This window comes from Urocampus carinirostris, chromosome 10 (genome assembly GCF_059441175.1).
Source record: "Urocampus carinirostris isolate Australia breed hairy pipefish chromosome 10, RoL_Ucar_1.0, whole genome shotgun sequence".
Classification (NCBI taxonomy): domain Eukaryota; kingdom Metazoa; phylum Chordata; class Actinopteri; order Syngnathiformes; family Syngnathidae; genus Urocampus; species Urocampus carinirostris.
In genome coordinates, this window is record NC_142358.1 from 20,093,906 (window position 1) to 20,115,663 (window position 21,758).

A 21,758-nucleotide genomic window follows, 5' to 3' on the forward strand; every position below is an offset into this window, starting at 1 on the left:
AATGATCTGCATTTGAAATGATCTACATTTATATAGCGCTTTACAAGTCAATGACTTCCCAAAGCGCTTTACAGTGTGCTTAATGCATATATTATCAACTGTGATATAACGTACACAAAATTACTTCATAATTGGTTTAAAAAGTCTATTACTGTTTACTGTTAAATCATAATAGCATTTAGTTTTTTCAGTAAACTTTTAGCTAATTCAATTTTTGAACTTTTTTTATAAAGCAAAGTTTGAATGTTTGAAGGTGGAATGTGTCGTTCGAGGTGTCTTTAAAAAGTTGAAAGTAGAATATTTTCTCTTTTATGTGTTAGCAATGCCCGACTGGGTACGAAGAGCCCTTATTTTTTCCACTGCGCCTTTCTGCTTTTATCTTGCTTTTGGCAAAACTGTTCCAACCAAGGAACGTATTTGGTAGGTGGATGGGGGGTGCGTGTTGGGGAGATTCGAGAGTGGATTTACCCCCTTTGCTGTAGTTTTTTTTTAGTGTAGCATTAAAAATGGTGGAGTTAGTTAAAGCCTGTTTTAAGTTCAGTCCATGCGCAAACCAAGACCCCAAGAAAGATCAAAGAAGTTTACCCAAGCACATCTAAAAAAATGCATGTGTAAGTATGTGCAGAAAAAGAAGCTTGACAGACGCTGCAATTTTGACACAAGCCAGAAAATTGTATCAGCGAGAAGAAAATTTCGTTCAGCATCTTTTAGCTTACTTAAACTTTGAACTCTTATACTAAGCAAAGTCATGCAACACAGAATCCCTGAAAAACACGACATGACAAATAAAATATTTATTGTTTTTAATGCAACAACAAATAGACAATGAAATACAAGAAAAAAAATAAATTTACAAAGTAAAAAAACTAAAAGTGAAACGCATTATCCTCTAAATTAGAACATAAATCAAAATATTTACAGATCTACAAAAAATAAAATATACCATTTAAAACAATTTAGCCTTTTATATACTCAAAAAATCTAAAGTCGACAATACATAATCAAAGAACGAAATGCTAAATGAACAATCACAAAAGAAATAAGCGTCTCAAAGGGAGACGGCTCTTGATTTGTGGGGAGAAAAATGAATGAATACTTCATGTGTTTTTCTTGTGATTTTAATATGTATTCATACAAATGTATGTGTGTATATATATATATATATATATATATATATATACAATAATAACAATAGACTTTAATGGCCTTTCATCACTATTTTATTTAGTCATGTTTGGGAAATCAATTTTCTTTTTTTCTTTTTTTTTTTCCAACCTCAGGTATCTCTTGGAGGAGTGGATCTCACTGTAAGAGTGTTGACAACAGGTTACTGGCCAACTCAGTCGGCAACACCAAAATGCAGCATCCCTCCTTCACCTCGCCATGCTTTTGAAGTGTTTAGAAGGTCAGTCAATACCTTAACTAGAATTTCCTTTATGCTCCCCTTTTAGTTTTCAACACAGTCTCTACCCCTTGATTCCTCCTGTCAAGTATGTTAAAATGTATTTAGTAAAGAAGCAGGATCCATGCTAATTTGAAATAAGCCAACATATAAAGACAAACAATCTGAGGTGAATTTGATTGTACAGCCGTCAAATTTGGAAAAAAATGGATTCATAAAGCCGCAGTCGCTTTTTTTTTAATGTTTTTTTGCTTGTAGGTTTTATCTTGGAAAGCACAGTGGAAGACAACTCACACTGCAGCACCACATGGGCTCAGCAGACCTAAACGCCACCTTCTACGGACCCATCAAAAAGGTATGTGCCACTAAAATTTAAACACTTTGTCATCCGCAAACCAAAGCAAAGAGCACCCAATATAGCTTGTTTACTACATTCACATTTGCACAATACAAGTAAGATCTGTCCACCTCAATTCACGGCAACAGCCCAGCGGATGCTTATTTCAGCAGGCGCTTTTTTTTCAATTTAATGTCTGACACCACAGCGCGTAGAAACCCTCGAATGCATACGCCAAATTTTGCAGCCAGCCGGCATCCCAGCATCTCACTCTGACACAGCAATTTATCACAACACAGTAACTAGAAATGGGCTTCGCAGTAGACGGCGCCATTGTAATACATTTCGATTCACGTTGAATCGGACCTGGTCGGAACTAAACCCGGTGTTCTGAAACTCTTCTACCCTCTCGAATCATCCAACTGTAGACAGACCTGTCAGGGGCAATTTAGTTTTCTTCAAATTTTCTTTCTTAGTCCTGTTTTGTTTACATTCACATCATACAATACTTGTGGTTTTTATTAATTTTATTTTATTTCTGTGTTAGTGTTAGGACTGTACTATAAACCCAAATCTAATCGATATTGCGATGTGACATACTGCGATTGTATGACACTGCGGTTTTTTCATGGATTTATAGTTCCAGGTTTGTGTTTGGCCAACCACAATTGTCAAAATTTGGGTTTTAACAGGGATGGCCAATCAGAGGCAAGTTTTCACCGCACTGGCCAAAAAAGCGAAGCAAAGGTTGCATGTAGTGTGTGCGCAAGCAGTGACTGTGATTGGCTGTTGTATGCCATCATTCAAATATCCGTGTGCCGTCTACTGCAATTCAGTATTCTGTTTTTCTTTGTCGATCTATCGTTGTGATTTTGTTAGTCATATACTCTGTCGGTCATAATAAATGCTAAATTTGCCTGTCACAGTGATAAAGTTATTACAAAACAACGAAACTTGCACATGAACTTTTCTATTAAAATTGAAAATTACATCAAAATTGCAATACAGATCTGGTAAATCACAATTAGGTTTTTCCCCAAAATCTTACAGCCCTAGTTGGCGTGCCCTTTAGCTTCTCCGATATTGTCAGATAAAGTTAAGGGATTCTTGCCATAAGAACATGTACACATCTGTTTTTTAACAAATGTCTACATATATTATGTAGACCAGGGTTGTCAAACTTGTTTACACAGAGGGTCGAAACTCAAATCTCACCTTTGGTTGCGGGCCGAACAAGATAAACATTTATTGAATACACTAGAACATTTTAACATGAATATGAATTCAAAACAGACCTGTATTGATTGATCTTTGAATGCTGTCTTTATATGCAACAAATTTGTATGTCGTGAATTTTAAAAGGAGCCCTGAGTGAATATTCTTATGTAATGTCAATTCATCATTAGTTTTCATATTTTTGTCATGGCAACAATAAAATAAAACCTTTTTTGCTTAAGTTATGTTGTTTTGCATCATCAACATGACCACAGCATATCATCACATAATTAACCTTTTTTGTTTTTCTTATTTTATTTCATTTCTACTAAAACGGGTTGAAGCCTCAGCAATGGGTTTGATCTTTTCTGCTTGTTGTTAAAGCTTGACTTTATTTGGCAAAATAATTGTGCGTGTTCACCTTAAAATGGGACACTATATTTTGAAAAGGAAATAAAGCTAAGATATTCTTAGTCCAAGTGTAAAATTTTGACTGTTGAGGGATAAACAATGTGTCTTTGATGTTTGACATCTCTTTAAAAACATGGGGTGAAAGAAAATAGAAATTTTAAAAGTGATGAGTGATTTTGTCAACAGGAGGACGGATCAGAAGTCGGGGTTGGTGGGGCCCAAGTTACTGGTTCCAACACCAGGAAGCACATCTTGCAGGTGTCTACTTTCCAGATGACCATCCTCATGCTTTTCAACAACAGAGACAAATCCTCCTTTGAGGTAAACAATACCAGAGTTACCCATACTAAGGAAGAACAAGGCGGCTGCCATGGTTCAATTGGTCCCACCAGAGTTTCATAAACTTGTATTAATAAAATATAATAATATTTTTAAATGTATATAATGGCAAAATCAATTAAGATAACGTTGACCTTTCTCATTATATAAACAATAGCATATGCCATTGTGTGTATTTGTGCTATGAATCTGTCGGTCAGAAGGAATCTTGGTCAGTAAGCCCCTCCTACACTTGCAAAAATGACATTCGTTTTTATTTTTTTTATTTTTTTGGGGCGTTTTTTGTCCCTACCCGCCTGCATTGTGATTAGACAAACGGCTGGGTAAAATGTGACTTTGGCGAGCATCAGGTTTTCTCCAAGTTAAACATTTTTCCACTCGGCAACCAGTTAAAAAAGGTTTAGCTTTAAGCGTTCCACGCAGAAAACCTGCCCAGCCCCTCGTCGCACTGATTATGTTTTGACAGAGCGTTGAAATGGGGCATTATCAGAGCAGAAAAACGCTTTGGTGTACACGAGCCATAGCTGTACCTCCTAAGTTGGGCAATAAAATATCCTCCTGTAAACTACCGAAGAACAACAAGCAGTCATGGCTCCAATCACAAAAGCAGCAGTACTGATATTTGATACCATATTTTCCGGACTACGGACGCTGCCCAATTTGCAAACGAGATGTTCTGGATGATGGTAAGTTAAAATTGTTCGTAAGTTGCTTCAGAGCTATATTTTGTATCTTTAAGGTTTATATCTATCTATCTACCTTGGTCATATCCCTCAAGAGAGGTGACCAACAGCAAGACAAACACATACAATAACAAGAAAATAAAAGGGGGGGGGAATAGCAAAAACACACACAAATTTTTGGACCATGGCCAACCCAATTGCCAAACACCCAAACAAGTTAGGCACCTCGGCAACTAAGTTGGTCATGCTTTCGTCCCTCCAGATGAAATGGGACACCAGAAAGCAGCCATGTCACTCGGGTCAGGGTGACACAACACACTCTTTTGTTCAACAGCAGGGCCCGACAGCTTTCACTGGTTTACCCCTGCTGCATCATACTGGTGCCCAGCCCATCCTTAAGAACGCGTCCACAATCCCACTAATCCTTTTACAACACCTCTTCACTCCCTCCTTTACATAAGTATAGGTTTATATAAGTATGTTTAAGGCTTGTATAAGTAACCTGTATTGTTTTGTACTAATAAAATAAACATTTCATAAAATAATAAGATCTATAAAGATTAAAAAAGTTGAGTTTAACTTACTTTTGGAAGATGCATGATAAAAAGTGGCCGAAAAAAAGCGTTCCGACCATTTTTTCAACCGCATCAAGCTTTCTTATTCCACTCTCATTTCCAAAGAAACTGTTCGCGTCTTCTTAAAACTTTACACCAACCATAAACAATAAAAATGTCAACGTTCTAAACGACATCCCGAAAAAAATAAATTCGTATCTACCGTTTTACGTAAGTCGAATGGTCGTAAGTTGGGGAGCGTCTGTATAAGTCTCACGTTTGGGCGGAATTTATTTGATAAAATTCAACACCAAAAACATGTCTTCTTTAAATGCAAAATTGAAATTAAAATGAAATGGAGAACAACAGGCTGAAAAGGTGTATGGTATTCGAACATATGAAATGAAATGATCTGCATTTATACAGCGCTTTTCAAGTCAATGACTCCCCAAAGCGCTTTACAATGTGCTCCACATTTCCCAATTGCGGCCTTGCAGCCATGTAAGGCGCTAACCTGCTTATTGGGGGTATTAGGGGTTCAGTGTCTTACCCAAGGACACTTCGACATGTAACACGGACGAGCCGGGATTCGAACTGGGATCCCTTGATCCTGAGCTCTACCTTCTGAGCATGATTGACATGCCTGGTAATATCAGCAACGACATAAAATATTAAGGGTTATTCAGATAACTTAAGCAAAAAGAACATACTCAGTATCACTCCAAATCACAAAATCTAATGAAATCGTCATCCTGAGGTTCACTTCCACAACTCGGGTGGTAAACAATAAGCCTTCTGCTTAATTATTATTTTATTTATTTTTTTCCCCATTTTATTTTTTCCCTTAGCTGCATCACAAATCCTGAAGGCAGGCAGACAGACTTTTCGTCATTTTTGGGAGTGTAATGCATCTGTCTATGTATTTTTCTCCCAATCGTGTAGGAGATCCAGCAGGAGACCGATATCCCGGAGCGGGAGCTGGTTCGGGCATTGCAGTCGCTGGCTTGCGGGAAACCAACTCAGAGAGTCCTCACCAAGGAGCCTAAGTCCAAGGAGATTGAGAATGGACACGTGTTTACAGTCAACGATCAGTTTACCTCAAAACTGCACCGGGTCAAAATCCAAACAGGTACGCCAGCCCTTCAAGTACTGTAAATTCCAGACTACAAGCCGCTACGTTTTTGAAGTTATCTATTTAAAAAAAACACATTTCTCCTTTCGTATCATCGAGAAGTCGCTAAGGTTTCTTTTAATTTTCGTGGAACAATAACAAGCGAATGCAGCAACCGCCAATGACAAAAAACAGAAAGACGATGTCTCACATCTGTGTTGCAATCTGGCACTATTGTGTATTGGACTTAAAATCTTATGGACATAAATTTGTATATTTTTATAGCTGCTTTAAGCCTTTGGTTATAAATCAGGTGCGGCTTGTCAAAGACAAAGTTGAGATTTCTTTTTAAACATGCCTATGCGGCTTTTAGTATTGTTTTGTCCGGAATTGACAGTGAGTACGATATGTCTTGATTGCGAGTAGATTTTGTCACAATTGGGAATTTGTGTCCTCTAGTGGCTGCTAAACAAGGAGAGTCAGACCCAGAGCGAAAAGAAACCCGACAAAAGGTGGATGATGACAGGAAGCACGAAATTGAAGCTGCAATTGTTCGCATCATGAAGTCGAGGAAGAAGATGCAGCATAATGTCCTGGTAGCAGAGGTGCGTTGGTTCACAGTCACTTGAGAAATCTCCCCAACCCAAAAGTAGGGCTGCAACTAAAACATTCTGACAGTCAATTTGTCACAAATGAATGAAATGATTAGTCAAATAACGGGCTAATTATTTTTTCTTAAATTTAGCATGAATGTTAACAGTGTGGTAAATGATAATGATAATGAAACACAAGAAATATAAAATATATATATATATATATCTTTTGTTGAACCTACTTCGGATTCATACAAAAAATGAATACACATTTCACTGTATTTATATCATCGCAATACATTGTTAGAAACTGGATTCTAACCCAAGTTTTTGTGGTTGAAAGGGCCAAACTCTTACCACTGGTACCGCAGTTATATAAATGACATACGGGAACCTAATTGTTCTTTTCTCATCAGACCATTTTTAGTCACGGTACAAGAGACGAATGTTAATTTCGTTGTGCATTTGTATATGTTACAATGATAACAAGTCACTTACAACGCTTAGAATAGAAGAATGATGATGCTCGATACAGAACAGAATTTATTTTCAGTGTTACATGTGAAACCCAACACGAAATTAACATTTGACTCTGTTACCGTGACTAAAAATAGTGTAACCATGAGATGAGGTCTGCAGCCTTTTTGCATGTCATCTACACTACTAGTGATCTAGTTTTCTCACTGCCCTGACCCGGGTTCGATTCCCGTTGCAATCTTAAGTTTGAGCTGAGAAAAATTGAAACAAAACTTTACCAATTTCTAATTGTTAGTTTGGGTCCGTGGTTTGTGCAAGGTTTAACTGTAATATGGCTATACAATGGAATGGATTCAAACTCGGGTTGCTGACTGAGAGGTGCTGACTTCTAACCATTAGTCCACCAGTGACATAAATAACATACAAAAAGGCATTTGTTCTTTTCTCATTATGACACTATCTTTACTCGTTGTACCAGAGACAAATGTCTATTTCATCATGCATTTGTGTATGTTACGATGATGATAACTTTGTCACTTACAATTCTTAGAATAGAATAAAAGAGTCTTATAGACTGCATTTTCATTTTAACATGTGAAACCCACTACCAAATTAACATTTGTCTCCGGTACTGTAACTAAAAAAATAAATTGACAATGAGATAAAAATCTACTGCCTTTTTGCATGTCACCTACACCAGTGTTTCTCATCTAGCGGGTCAGAACCCGAAAATTGATCACAGACCAGTGATAAGTGGGTTGCGGGTATAAATCCCTATAGTATAATAAATGCCTGGTAAACTTCTTCTACCAGTTCCGCTAACCGGCATGTTAAAGAGTGACATCCCATTTTTTTGTGATTTTGGTTTTATTTCCCTTTTCTGTCCATACTGATGTGTCCCAAGAAAGTTAGTGATTAGGCGGAAGGAATGTTGAAAACGGTGACAACAATGATCGAGTCGAAGAAAACGATTGCAAAATATAAAAATGGTGCGAGTGTCTGACAGGTGCAGTAAATGGTTACATTTTTAGCAATGTCTATCCATCCATTATCTGCACCGCTTATCCTCAGTAGGGTCGCGGGGGTGCTGGAGCCCATCCCAGCTATCTTCGGGCAGTGGGCAGGGGACACCCTGAACTGGTTGCCAGCCAGTTGCAGGGCACACAGGGACAGACAACTCACTCGCTCATTCACACCTATGGACAATTTGGACCGGCCGATTACCCTTGACATGCATGTTTTTGGAATGTGGGAGGAAACCGGAGTGCCCGGAGGAAACCCATGCAAGCACGGGGATAAAATGCAAACTCCACACAGGAGGTTCGATCTCATGACCTCAGAACTGTGCCTCACACACGCTAACCACTGCTCCACCGTGCTGCCCTTTTTAGCAGTGTATTAAGCTTTATTAACTCCATAAAGCTTTTAGGGTGTTGCTTATATGCGATGTAGGCTTATATGCAATTATATGTGGTGCTTGGATTTTTGTTTTTGTTTTAATGGTCATTTTATTTTTTTTTAAAAGGGTAAACATGTACTATCTCTGCTTTCACCTGCATAACCCTTTCACAACAGTAGATATGGTCCTTGTTTTGGGTCGCAGCTTGTCATTAGGATGGAATGGTGGGCCCTGAAGTCAGACCATTTGAGAACCACTTATCTACTCGACAAGTGATTTAGTTGTTAGAACATTGTGCTCTCACTGCCATGCCTACCGAACACACAACGCCCTCCCTAGCCTGCCTCTTTGAATTTCTGTGTGGTGTCTGCTCAGAACACAATGCACGATACGTTGACATTAATGGTGATAAAGACAATCCAATTCAAAATCCGCGAAGCAGTGAACCTGCGATAACCAAAGCGCTAGGTAGCAAGGGGTCTCTGTTGCAGCCCTACCCAAAAGACACATCGTTGTTTGTACTGACTACAATTTGTTTCCTCCACAGGTCACACAGCAGTTGCGAGCACGGTTCTTACCTAGTCCTGTAGTCATCAAGAAGCGCATTGAAGGACTCATTGAGAGGGAATATTTGGCACGGACGCCAGAGGACCGCAAAGTGTACACCTATGTAGCGTAAAGCACGTGAATCCAGTGCACCTTAGGATCGGGAGAAACAGCGAGCCTTGTTTTTTTTTTTGTTGTTTTTTTTTGTGGACTGCTATGCGTTTGAATGAACTTGGAAGTGCTCTCATCATTGATTCTGGGATACATTGGGAAGGGAAACTATTCTTCCATTAAAAAAAAATAGGGGGGAAAATCGTGCAAAAGATGGGGAAGTTTTCTAGCAATATTAGATTTCTTCTGCTAACAGAAATGACAGCAAGGTCTAGTTTTTGTACAAAAAGTATGTTTCTTGTGGCCTTTGGAGAAATCTGCGAAAGCTCATTGGACCAACAGGTTTTAAGGAGGGATGATGGTCTGTGGCTATTCAGCAGTTGCGGCTACACACAAGAAAACGATTGAATTCACGCCCGTTTTAATTGTGGATGTCTGTGTTACGTTTGTGTTTTGTTGCACAACAGCTGTACAGACACTCGTTTCCCCTTTTTTGAGGATGTCAAACGGAGCAAAGCAGGCTAAGTGTTAGCGAGTGCACACAAAGCTTACCACGGCAGCAGTCAAATTCACTTTGAGGAAACTTGACGAGTGCTTAATTTATTTTGCAAACCAATCAGTTTTTGAGGTTGTTCAATGCCTGAAAGTGATTAAATGCACCTCTTATACTGTTTAATGCTATGGTCAAAAGATTTTTTTAGAGGCTCTCCCCTTATAAAGCTCCATAGATGTCATAGTCCTTCAAAACATATGACTCAGGCCTTTATGAGTGACCACAAGATGACGGCTGCTCTCCGAATGGCTACAAACCTCTGGTGCAGGTTTTGATGAGGATTTTTTTTTTCACTCTCGGTTGCATTTTGAAAGGAACCTAACTAGCACCCTGTTCTAATATGTATAAATTGTAAAATAATTATTGTACTCACTGCAAAGGTGGATTGTACAGGGCCTTGTTTTCATCATAATAAATGTAGAACAAAAGGATTTTTCTCCCTCTTGATGTCTTCCATAAGAGAAGGATGAGAAAATGTCCGCAACCTTTCAAAAGCTTCAATTAAATGTCCTTTGAGCACGACCCGCTCATTCATCTGAGGAGCTCTGCACCAGCCCACAAGTGTTTTGTTTCCAAATATACTCGCGGTTACATATTCCGTTTCAGCATTGGAAAAACACCAAACAAATTCGTAGTGCTTTGTAAAGGGAAAGAAGGGTGTTGAAACTAAAGATGAGACCGGGCCTAAAAAAATCCAGTCCCCCCCAGACCTTCAGGTATTAAAATCTGATTCAGCCCACGCCCGATCAATTAACTTGATTTGCAAGACAGAGCCTGAAAAAAAACGGAAATGTCATATTTATTTAAAAGGACTGGAGACGAGAGATTATTTATGATGACAAATTATAGCCTGTATTTTGTAACCAAATATAAGTTAAACAAGAGTGTGTAAACATTTACATCTTATATTTTTGTCTGCAGTGGTTGCATCAACCGACAGTTTTCCATCATTGACGGATTTTTTTGAAGTTGACGGGAAAGTTTTAAGCCTGTCCATCCGTTGGTCATTTTGATGGGTTGAAAACGTGGCCACAAACCACAGTACATCCTTAAGAATCTAGCGCAGCACTTGAAAAGAGAGAGGCAGAGAGACCATAAAGAACAATGACCGGTGGATGATTTTTTTTTTTTTTTTTTTTTTTTTTTTTTTTTTTTTTTTAGAGAGTCAAGCGAGAAAGAAACCCAACCTGAACGTTATAATACACATTTTAGGCCTGACACTAATTTTGGGTGGGTCTGACTCTGGTTTGGGCTTAAAATCTTACCTCACTTTGAGGGGTTGTAAACCTATGGCTCTTTTCATGAATACATCTGGCTTGGAGATAAAAGAAAACCTTTGCCATTTTCCCTTCTTGTTCCAAATGTGATATGAGCAATGAATACCACAAACCATAAGAAGCCAAAGCAACACAAATTAAGGGTTTGGTTCAATATTTATAGGGCACAGTCTCAACTACTGTTTACAATCATGGTGTCACACCAACATACCTTCATTTTGGCTTAACATTGCTAAGAAATCGCCTGTTTGGAAGCTCATTTCACAATATACGTTCACTTTTGAGACACTTTATGACGAAAACCCACAGAACAAACTGTAAACACCCATCCCTATAAATGCCAGCAAGGCACCCAGAGAAATTTGATTGGTTGTTAGGGGTTTTGATGACCGGTATCCTCGTTTGCTGTATTCTGTGGCATTTTAAAAAAATAACTTTGCTCGCACCTTGTTTTGAAACCATTATCCATGACAAAAATTACGATCATAATATGCCTCAAGTTACTGCGGGTGGGACCCTAATTTATTTGGTGAATTTATGTCTCAAAGAATCTGGCATTATAATTTCATACATTTTATCAATTCCTTAAACATCACACTGTGAAATAAAATGAGCTCTTGTCTGGAACAATTTTCTCTAGTATCAAACTCAGGCCATCCACTTTGCTACTCGATCTTTTAAAATGACATCACGGTTCACTTGAATAGTCGTTACTCGAAACCATAGCAACTGATGTCATTTTCTATGAATAGAAAGTGGCAAAATGGCTGCCATTCTCTGCATATTGGTTTCCTACAAACACCTTAAAGAGGGAGTGGGCAAACATTTGGCGTCACGGCCCCTTTGTGTTAAAAAATAAGGTCTCTGGATCCCTAGCAATCCGTTTTTTTTCTCATTTGAATTTATGAAAAGATATACATTCAGATATCTACATGTAATATTTATTTTTATATTTGTTTTAGAATGTGTTAATTTCATGAAATACAGTTAAAACAAATACATTTTACGTCCCTGTTTTAAGCACTTTATTTGAAATTTAGTTATGTAGTAGTACCTGTATTATTTTTGTGGTATTTCTTATGGAATATTTCTTAAGTATTTTGGCAGTAGTTTTGTCATGATAATTTTGGAGTATTACTGTAATGGTATTAATGTTATAGTATTTCTGTGGAAGTATTTTTTGTTTATCATAGCAATACTGTACTAGTACTGTAATTTTGTAGCATTTCTGTAGTCAAGTCATGTTTATTTGTATAGCCCTTAATCACAAAGAGTCTCAAAGGGCTGCACAGATCAAAGACTGTTGCAAAACTACAGACTATTATGACGCCATCCCCTTATATTGGCAACATAAAATATAGGTTATTCATATGCTATAGAATAGAAGTGTGTTTTAAGCTTAGATTTAAAAAATTCCACTGAGGTTGCAGATCGAATCTTAGTGGGAAGAGCATTCCACAGCCCCGGGGCCCGAATGGAGAACACTCTCGAACGATCTGCGGATCTCTTCTTGGATCTTGGGATCACTAGTAGACCAGCATTTTCAGAGCGAAGGTTCCAGGACCGGAACATAGGGGAAAATTCTATCTGAAAGAGATGAGGGAGCAAGTCCTTGAATGATTTTGTATACTACCAACAGAACCTTAAAATCACATCTTAAGCTAATAGGGAGCCAATGCAGGTTAGCTAAAATCGGGGAAATGTGGTCAAGCTTTCATGTCTTAGTTAAAAGCCTCGCTGCAGCATTTTGTACCAGTTGAAGGCTCTTGATTTTGTAGTGCATTACAGTTATCGAGACGGGAGGTAACAAACGCATGAATTATATTCTCTGCATCCGACTGAGACAGTATAGGGCGAATTTTAGCAATGTTGCGAAGATGGGAAAAAAAGCTGTTCTTGTAATATTCTTCACGTGTGTTTGAAAGGACAGATCAGGGTCAAATATGACACCTAAATTTTTGACTGAGTCACTCTGGGTGATATTACATTTATCAATGTTCAGAGCTGTTTTTGAGAAGTCACGGCATTTAGATGGACCTATAACTAGCATTTCGGTATTTTCTGAGTTAAGGCGCAAGAAGTTGAGTGACATCCATTCTTTTATCTCAGTGAGGCAGGCCTCCAAATTTACAGTTTAGTGTGGCATATTCCTCCATCGGAAGATATAGTTGCGTGTCATCTGCGTAGCAATGGAAACTGATATTATGCTTGTGAATAATATCACCTAATGGAAGCCTGTAAATGCTGAAAAGAAGGGGGCGAAGTAGTGAACCCTGTGGAATACCACATGTAACACTAAAGGGCTCAGATGTCATTTTACCATATTTAACACAGCGCGTCCTATCTGAGAGGTAGGATCTGAACCATGAGAGGATGGTTCCTGAGAGACCAATCCATTTTTCCAACCGTTTTAGTAGGAAATTGTGGTGCACTGTGTCAAAAGCAGCACTAAGATCCAGCAGCAGCAAAAGTGATGAAGCGCCAGAATCCATTGCCAGTAGGAGATCATTTGTTACCTTGATCAGAGCTGTTTTAGTAGAGTGGTTATTCCTGAATCCTGATTGCATAGATTCAAAAAGGTTATTCTCTGATATGAAATCATTCAGCTGCTGTGCCACTACTTTTTCAAGTACTTTAGAAAGGAAAGGTAGGTTTGACACAGGTCTTTAATTACATAAGATTTCTGGATCAAGGTTGGGTCGTTTCAGTGTGGGTTTAATAACGGCGGACTTAAAAGCTGCTGGAACTACACCTGAGGAGAGTGATATGTTTATAATATTTAGAACTGAAGGTCCAAGGACGCCCAAAAGACTTTTAATAAGTGAACCTGGGAGCGGGTCAAACTGGCAAGTTGTCGGTTTGGCCGCATTCACCACCTGTTTGAGATCATCAAGTGACAGTTCACTAAAACTGGACAATTTCCCTGGACAGCCACCCTGTCGTGCATCTGTAGATTTGAGCCCTTTAATATGTGTGGTATTAATAATGTCTTTAGCAATTTCTTTCTGTATGCATTGAATCTTCTTAGTAAAGAAGACCATTAAGTCATGAGCAGAGTGGGTCCTATCTGAGAGGTAGGATCTGTAGGGTTTTTTTTTGTTTTTGTTTTGTTTTTGTTTTTTTTTTCAGAATTATGCTTTATTATTCAGCATACATTAGTAACCCACCCTATAGGTTCTAATCACGGATGTCAAGGAAACTAAACGCATCACATTCATTCATTCAAAAAACAAAGGGGAGAACAATTTATGTTTAGCACTGAATGTGTGTTAACTGGTTTATTTTAACAGCTAAGTGAATGTAGTTTTTCACCTGGGCTTTTTCACCTCTCTAGCAGTCAGAGAGAACATTTAAAAAAAAAAAAAAAAAAAAAAAACTTTTTATTTTTTTAAGCATTTTTGAAGGGGCGTCGCTACTTCGTGGTTCCACGTTCGCGGGTTCAGAGCTTCGCAGGTCTAAAAAATAATAATAAAATAAAATATATATATATGTATGTAACCGCGGTGTACTTGTCCCACCAAAGATCCACATTCACGCTGGACTGGATGATGAGGTTTTTATTACAGTTACTGCAAATGGATGAGTCACAACATTAGCTTTTCTGCTGGCTTTGATCTCTTTGATCTCATTGCAGTTCTCTCTGGAAAGACTGCCAACAAAGCATATCAAAGAGCTTTCTTTTCACTTTACACAAAATACATTTTAGAATATCACAATACATTTTTACATCTTTACATTTTAACAAGATACTCTTGACAAGAGATCGTATAGTGGATTTTTAACGTTTACAATGGATTCAACATATTTTTCTTTCGTCTGAATTTTAACCAACATCATCCTTTTTTAATGTATATGAGAAAATAGAAATAAAAACAATAATGAGTATAAAAACGGGTACAAGTTACCTGCAAATGGATGAGTCACAACATTAGCTTTTCTGCTGGCTTTGATCTCTACAAGGGGAATTCATAATTTAGTAAAACAGAAACAAAACCAAAATAAACCTAAACAGCTTGACAATATCAATCACATTACTGTGCATGTTGAGAGATTTGTCAGCTGGGGTTATAATGTTTAAAATTAACTTCTTTTGTGGAGCACCAAAAGATGTGTCTTACCATTGCAGTTCTCTCTGGTAAGACTGTCAAGTCAAGTCATCTTTATTTGTATAGCCCTAAATCACGAAGAGTCTCAAAGGGCTTCACAGATTATTACACTATATTACACAGACTATTTTTCAGCCGACGAGAAGATTAGGTTATTCATATGCTATGGAGTAGAAGTGAGTTTTAAGTTTAGATTTAAACATTTCCACTGAGGTTGCAGATCGGATCTCAGGGGGAAGAGCATTCCACAGCACCGGTGCCCGGATGGAGAACGCTCTCGAACCAGCAGAACACTTCTTTGCTCTTGGGATCACCAGAAGACCGGCACTCTCAGACCGTAGGCTTCGGACCGGGACATAGGGGCAAATCAGATCTGAAAGATAAGAGGGAGCAAGTCCATGTATGATTTTGTACAATACTAAGAGAACCTTGAAGTCACATCTATGGCTAACTGGGAGCCAATGCAGGTTAGCCAAAATCGGTGTTATGTGATCGTACTTTTTTGTCCTAGTTAAAAGCATCGCTGCAGCATTTTGTACCAGCTGAAGAGACTTGATTCTAGACTTCGGGAGACCAGAGAGTAGTGCATTACAGTAATCGAGACGGGAGGTAACAAATGCATGAATTATAATTTCCGCATCAGACTGAGACAGTATTGAACGGATTTTAGCAATGTTACGAAGATGGAAGAAAGCGGTTCTAGTAATTTTCTTTACATGGATTTCAAAGGATAGATCAAGGTCAAACATGACACCTAAATTTTTAACTGAGTCACTCTGTGTGATGTGACATTTGTCAATGTTCACAAAAGTTTTTGAGAATAAGTCACGGCATTTAGATGGACCAATGACTAACATTTCGGTCTTTTCAGAGTTAAGACGCAAGAAATTGAGTGACATCCACTCTTTTATCTCAATGAGGCAGGCCTCCAAATTTCCACAGTTTAGTGTGGGAGATTCCTCCAACGGAAGATATAGTTGAGTGTCGTCTGCGTAGCAGTGGAAGCTGATATTGTACTTGCGAATAATATCACCTAAAGGAAGCATGTAAATGCTGAAAAGAAGGGGGCCAAGCACTGAACCCTGCGGAACACCGCAGGTAACATTAAAGGGCTCAGATGTCATTTCACCATATTTAACACAGTGCGTCCTATCTGAGAGGTAGGATCTGAACCACGAGAGGACGGTTCCTGAGAGACCAATCCATTTTTCCAACCGTTCTAGTAGGAAATTGTGGTGCACTGTGTCAAAAGCAGCACTAAGATCCAGCAGCAGCAAAAGTGATGAAGCGCCAGAATCCATTGCCAGTAGGAGATCATTTGTTACCTTGATCAGAGCTGTTTTAGTAGAGTGGTTATTCCTGAATCCTGATTGCATAGATTCAAAAAGGTTATTCTCGGATATGAAAACATTCAGCTGCTGTGCCACTACTTTTTCAAGTACTTTAGAGAGGAAAGGTAGGTTTGACACAGGTCTATAATTACTTAAGATTTCTGGATCAAGGTTGGGTCGTTTCAGTGTGGGTTTAATAACGGCGGACTTAAAAGCTGCTGGAACTACACCTGAGGAGAGTGATATGTTTATAATATTTAGAACTGAAGGCCCAAGGACGCCAAAAAGACTTTTAATAAGTGAACCTGGGAGCGGGTCGAACTGGCAAGTTGTCGGTTTGGCCGCATTCACCACCTGTTTGAGATCATCAAGTGACAGTTCACTAAAACCGGACAATTTCCCAGGACAGCCACCCTGTCGTGCCAACAAACCCCGCCTCCCGGTCACATGTCAGAAGCCAAAACCAAACCCCACCCCATACCAGCAGATGGCACTGTTGGACTCATCATTGCAGGACATTTACCAAAAACTATACTCATATTTCAGCAGGAATTTCAATAAAACAAAAGTTATTACTACACCCGTTACATATACTGTATATAGATTTTTTTTTTGGGAGCATTTTTGAAGGGGCGTCGCTACTTCGCGGATTTTCACTTTTCGCGGGTGGTTTTGGTCCCCATTAACCGCGATAACCGAGGTATTACTGTACTGTATAAAGAAAACTATCTATTCTATCCTGGTCATATCCCTTGAGAGGGGTGACCGACAGCAAGACAAACACATACAAAAACAAAGAAAATTAAAAAATGGGAAAAATAGAATAGCAAAAACATACATAATTTTTTTGGGACCATGGCCAGCCCAAATGCCCAAACACCCAAACAAGTTAAGCACCGCGGCACCCAAGTTGGTCATGCTTTCGTCCCTCCAGATGAAACGGGACACGAGAAAGCGGCCATGTCACTCGGGTCAGGGTGACACAACACACTCTTCTGTTCAACAGCAGGTTCTGACAGCTTTCACTGGTTTACCCCTGATGCATCATACAGGCGCCCTGCCCATCCCTTACAAAAAAAAAAAAAAATAAAGAAATGGTAAATGGTCTGCATTTATATAGTGCTTCTCAAGTCAATGAAGACCTCCCAAAGCACTTTACAATGTGCTTCACACTTACCCATTCACACACACACCAATAGCGGCCATGCAGCCATGCAAGGCGCCGACCTTAATGGGAAACTAACTAAACTATATATATGTATACCTAAAATGTACAGGTGAATAAATCATATGGCCTAATTCGAGCTTTGAATTAGTCGAAAAGTAAATGTTATTTTTATTTTATTTTTCATTACATTCACATTTTTTGGCCAACTGCATTTCCCCCAAAATACCCACATGTTAACGTTGCCTGCAAACTACTATTATTTCTGCTTTGGCGCCACCAGCTGGTGTAGTGGGATGAACACTCTAAGAAAATTAATTCACACACAGTTCACTCGACGGCACTGAAGCGAAAAATACAAATATCCCAGGAAATTCATTAAATCACACCGGGTTTATGATATAGCAAATATTATGAATTATAATGGATGTATATACTGTACCTCCAAATAAAGTACAGTGTTGTTCAAAATAACAGCAGTGCAATGTGACTGACAAGAATATCCTTCGATTTTAGTATATTTTTTTATTGTTACATGATCCACAAGTTACCAATAGGTGTAGTGGTTTCTCAGAAAGCAAACAAGACTCAGCATTCATAATAGGCACGCTCTGAAGGCTGTTCAGTTGGGCAAATGGTTCAAAGGGTGTGTTTAAAGAAATAACAGTGTGCCAACCAATCTCTAAGTTCACCAATTTGGGCACGGAAAAAAAAACAAAAACAGGTCTGAATCGGGTGGTGCCTTAAGGATGCTGAAGCCAGCACAGGTTGAACATGCAGTTGAGGGAAATGGGTTGTTCAAGACACTGCTCCAAAGAACGGCGTCTCTGATTAATAAAATGATTGAAGAATAGAATAGGATAGAATAGAATAGAATATACCTTTATTGCCATTGTTACAAAAAGGGTTGAACATATTGTGACAACAAAATTGGACGTGGCACTCCAGGTTCACATTTAAAAGAAAACAAAGAAGATAAAGGAACAAAGAAGGTTATAATTTACACACTATTTACACAAGAAAGTGTGGTCTTGTAGGATGTTACATAGTTTTGGGATCGTATTAGTTCAATACGCGGTACTGCAAAAATAGGCAACATTGTGCAAAGGGAGCATAGGCATGAATACAATTTTACATCTGTATGAGGTAATGTGTTTGCAAGAGTTTCCGTTGTTAAGGGTGGTGATGGCTCTGGGGAATAAACTATCTCTGAGTCTGTCTGTTTTTGTTTTGTGTGACCTGTAGCGTCTGCCGGAAGGCAGCAGGTCAAAGAGGTGGTGGCCGGGGTGAGAAAAGTCCTTGATGATGTTTTCTGCTCTGCTGAGGCAGCGAGAGCAGGCAATGTCCTCCAGACTGGGTAGAGAGCAACCAACGATTCTCTGGGCTGTGTTGATGACCCTCTGAAGTGTTGTGAATAAGTGTTCAAGCGGAAAGAACCTATAAAGAAGTGAGAGTATCGTGGTCTGGGCATATTCCCACTTTGATGTTGGGCCAATTTAGCCCATACCTGGGATTATGGATCAGTTTTTGTAGGTCAAGATGCTTGAAGAGGTTGTGTTGCTTTATGCTGAAGATGAAATTGGAGTTTCAACAAGACAATTACCCCAAACACACCAATAGATGAGCAAAGTCTTGGTTCCAAACCAATAAAATAAACATTATGGATTGGCCAGCCCAATTCCCAGATCTCAATCCAATCAAGAATTTGTGGGGTGATATCAAAATTGCTGTGAAACCAAAAAATGTAAAGGAATTGTTGAATGTTGTCAAGCAATTATGTAGTGAAATAACTGAAAGGTGCTACAAGTTGGTTGACTCTATGCCACCCAGATGTGAAGCAGTTATTAAAAAAAACCTGATCATGCAACTGAATATTAGGATTGCTAAATCCTACTGTTTTTTGGGGGAAATACAAAATAGTTTTGATTTTGTGCAGTCAACAGCAAACACTGCTATTTTTTAACACACATCTTTGAACTATTTGCCCAATGGCACAACCTTCGAAGCGTGCCTATTATGAAGGCTGGGTCTTCTTCTGAGAATCTACTTCACCTACTGGTAACTTGTATAAAAAATATACTAAAACCTGAGATATTCTGGTTAGTCACATTGCATGCTAATATTTTGAACACCACAGTAGATAGCATGTTATGTGTCTAGTATGTGGTTGGCTCCCAAAAGCAATAACATATAAATCACAGCACATGCCATTTTGAGAATCTACATGTTCTCACAACCCGGGGGAAATTTAAGATCCCAGGTTTTTACTTTTGAATGCTTTCTTTTTGATATACAATTGAAGGATTTTATACATTTGACTATAAAGGATTGTATACGATTGAATACAAGTTACATTTATTGAGTGCAATAAAGACTTTCACCGAGTAGGCTATAGTTCAATGACAGGTCGCGCCGTTCCGAATGCAGAATAGTTTGTCTAGTTTTGTTGATAAGAGGACTCTGACGGAGGACGGCAGGCGATGTTTTGAGAACAAGGCCCTGATGATGTAGAAACTCTCAGTGTTGTTTTGGTTAATTCCAGACATCGCGGCGCTCTTCTCCGAGGTGGTGGAGCCAGGGGGCTTCATTGGCACGCCCATGGGAGAAATTGGCACACCATCTTGCGAAAAGGCATGGGTTGAGAGAAAAAGGCTAGAGGACTTCAGAGAAGGCTTCACAGAGACTCCGACGACACTAATTCGGCCATTTTCGATGGAGCACACTTAGTACATTAATAATGAAATTAAATCTGCCCCCGTGTGAAAATGTCGGGTTTTCTTGTTCATCTTTTCCTTCAAGAAACGAGCGCGCATTGTTGGGTGAATGTAGATGGTGTTTGGTTGATGGAGTCAGATAACTAATTCGAACAATTTGGTAAAAGCTACATTTTAATATTTCATTCCCAACAAATACAAAAAGCATGACAATGTATATAATGTGTACCTGAATGCCAGGAGCTTTAAAAGGACCCACCCCTGAAAAGTGAGCTAAAATGTGCTATAATGCTCTTAACTGGGTCTTAACAAACAAGGGCTTTAAATTGAGGACACTTTTCAATCTGGAAGGACCGTCTGGACTCTTTTGTCTGGTCGCACGCCATCTGCTTGCAGTATTAGCCACGGCTTTAACACTAGGAGCCGCCTCCTTTCGCCCAGTTTCTTGCTCCGCGTCGACCACAATTGAAGGTTCTCTTTTTAAAGTTCATGAAATTAAAGCGTGTTCAACTGAGTGTATCTGGACTCCAAATGACATCACTGTCCCTGCTCTAAAATCCACTTTTTGAAGAAGACCGCGGTCGTTCGTAGGGATGGAAATTCCGGCTTCGTTTTTGAGAGCCGGCTCTTTTGGCTCGGCTCACTAAAAACTCGAACGGCTCTTCAGATGATTTTTGTGGTTTTCACCCACATATTGCTATTTATTGCAATAACATTACGCACCGAATTAATTCATTTGGAAAATGTATTATCTATATTTCAATAACCTTTATTATTTCAATACATAGTTAACTTTCACCTAATTTAAACTACAACTTGTTTATACTAAACCAACACCAAAGAGATTAGACCACTCATATTAACCAATCACAAGTTCATTCAAGGGAGAGAAAATGTAGAAAACAAAAAAAGAAAGAAAGAGGGAGAGAGCAAAAAAAGAGGAAGAAAAAGAGAAAGAGAGTGAGAGGAAGAAAAACAAAATAATATGAAGGAGTCAAAATGAGAGTGGGAGAGACGGAGAGACAGAGATAGAAAGGGAGGAAAAGAGAGAGAAGGTAAAAAGAGGGGGGGGACAGAAAGAGACAGTGAAATAAAGGAAAAGCAGAGGAAAGAGAAAGAGAGGAATAGAAAATACAAGAGAGAAAAGGGCAGACAGTGGGAGAAAAAGAGTAAGGAAGAAGGGGGAAAAGAGAAATGGAAAGAGATGGACACAAAAATAAAAATGGTCTGCATTTAGGGTCTGCATTTATATAGCGCTTTTCAAGTCAATGAAGACCTCCCAAAGCGCTTTACAATATGCTTCACGCTTACCCATTCACCCACACATACTCACACACCAATAGGGAGTCAGCCATGCAAGGCACCTACCTGCTTATTGGGGGCATTAGGGATTCACTGTCTAAAAAGAGATGAGAGGAGAGAAAAAGGGAGTTA

At 38.9% G+C, this 21,758-nt stretch overlaps 1 protein-coding gene across 1 annotated transcript in view; it reads left to right on the forward strand.

The window, feature by feature from the left end:
* Positions 1-10,162, forward strand: part of cul3b (cullin 3b) — a 32,460-nt gene extending 22,298 nt beyond the window's left edge. Inside the window, exons 11-16 of the mRNA XM_088345847.1 lie at positions 1,281-1,405; positions 1,661-1,757; positions 3,552-3,686; positions 5,884-6,070; positions 6,512-6,657; positions 9,069-10,162. Coding sequence (XP_088201973.1) covers positions 1,281-1,405; positions 1,661-1,757; positions 3,552-3,686; positions 5,884-6,070; positions 6,512-6,657; positions 9,069-9,200 — 822 coding nt within the window. The 3' untranslated portion in view covers positions 9,201-10,162. The remainder of the gene's footprint in view (positions 1-1,280; positions 1,406-1,660; positions 1,758-3,551; positions 3,687-5,883; positions 6,071-6,511; positions 6,658-9,068) is intronic.
* The last annotated feature ends 11,596 nt before the right edge of the window (positions 10,163-21,758 follow it).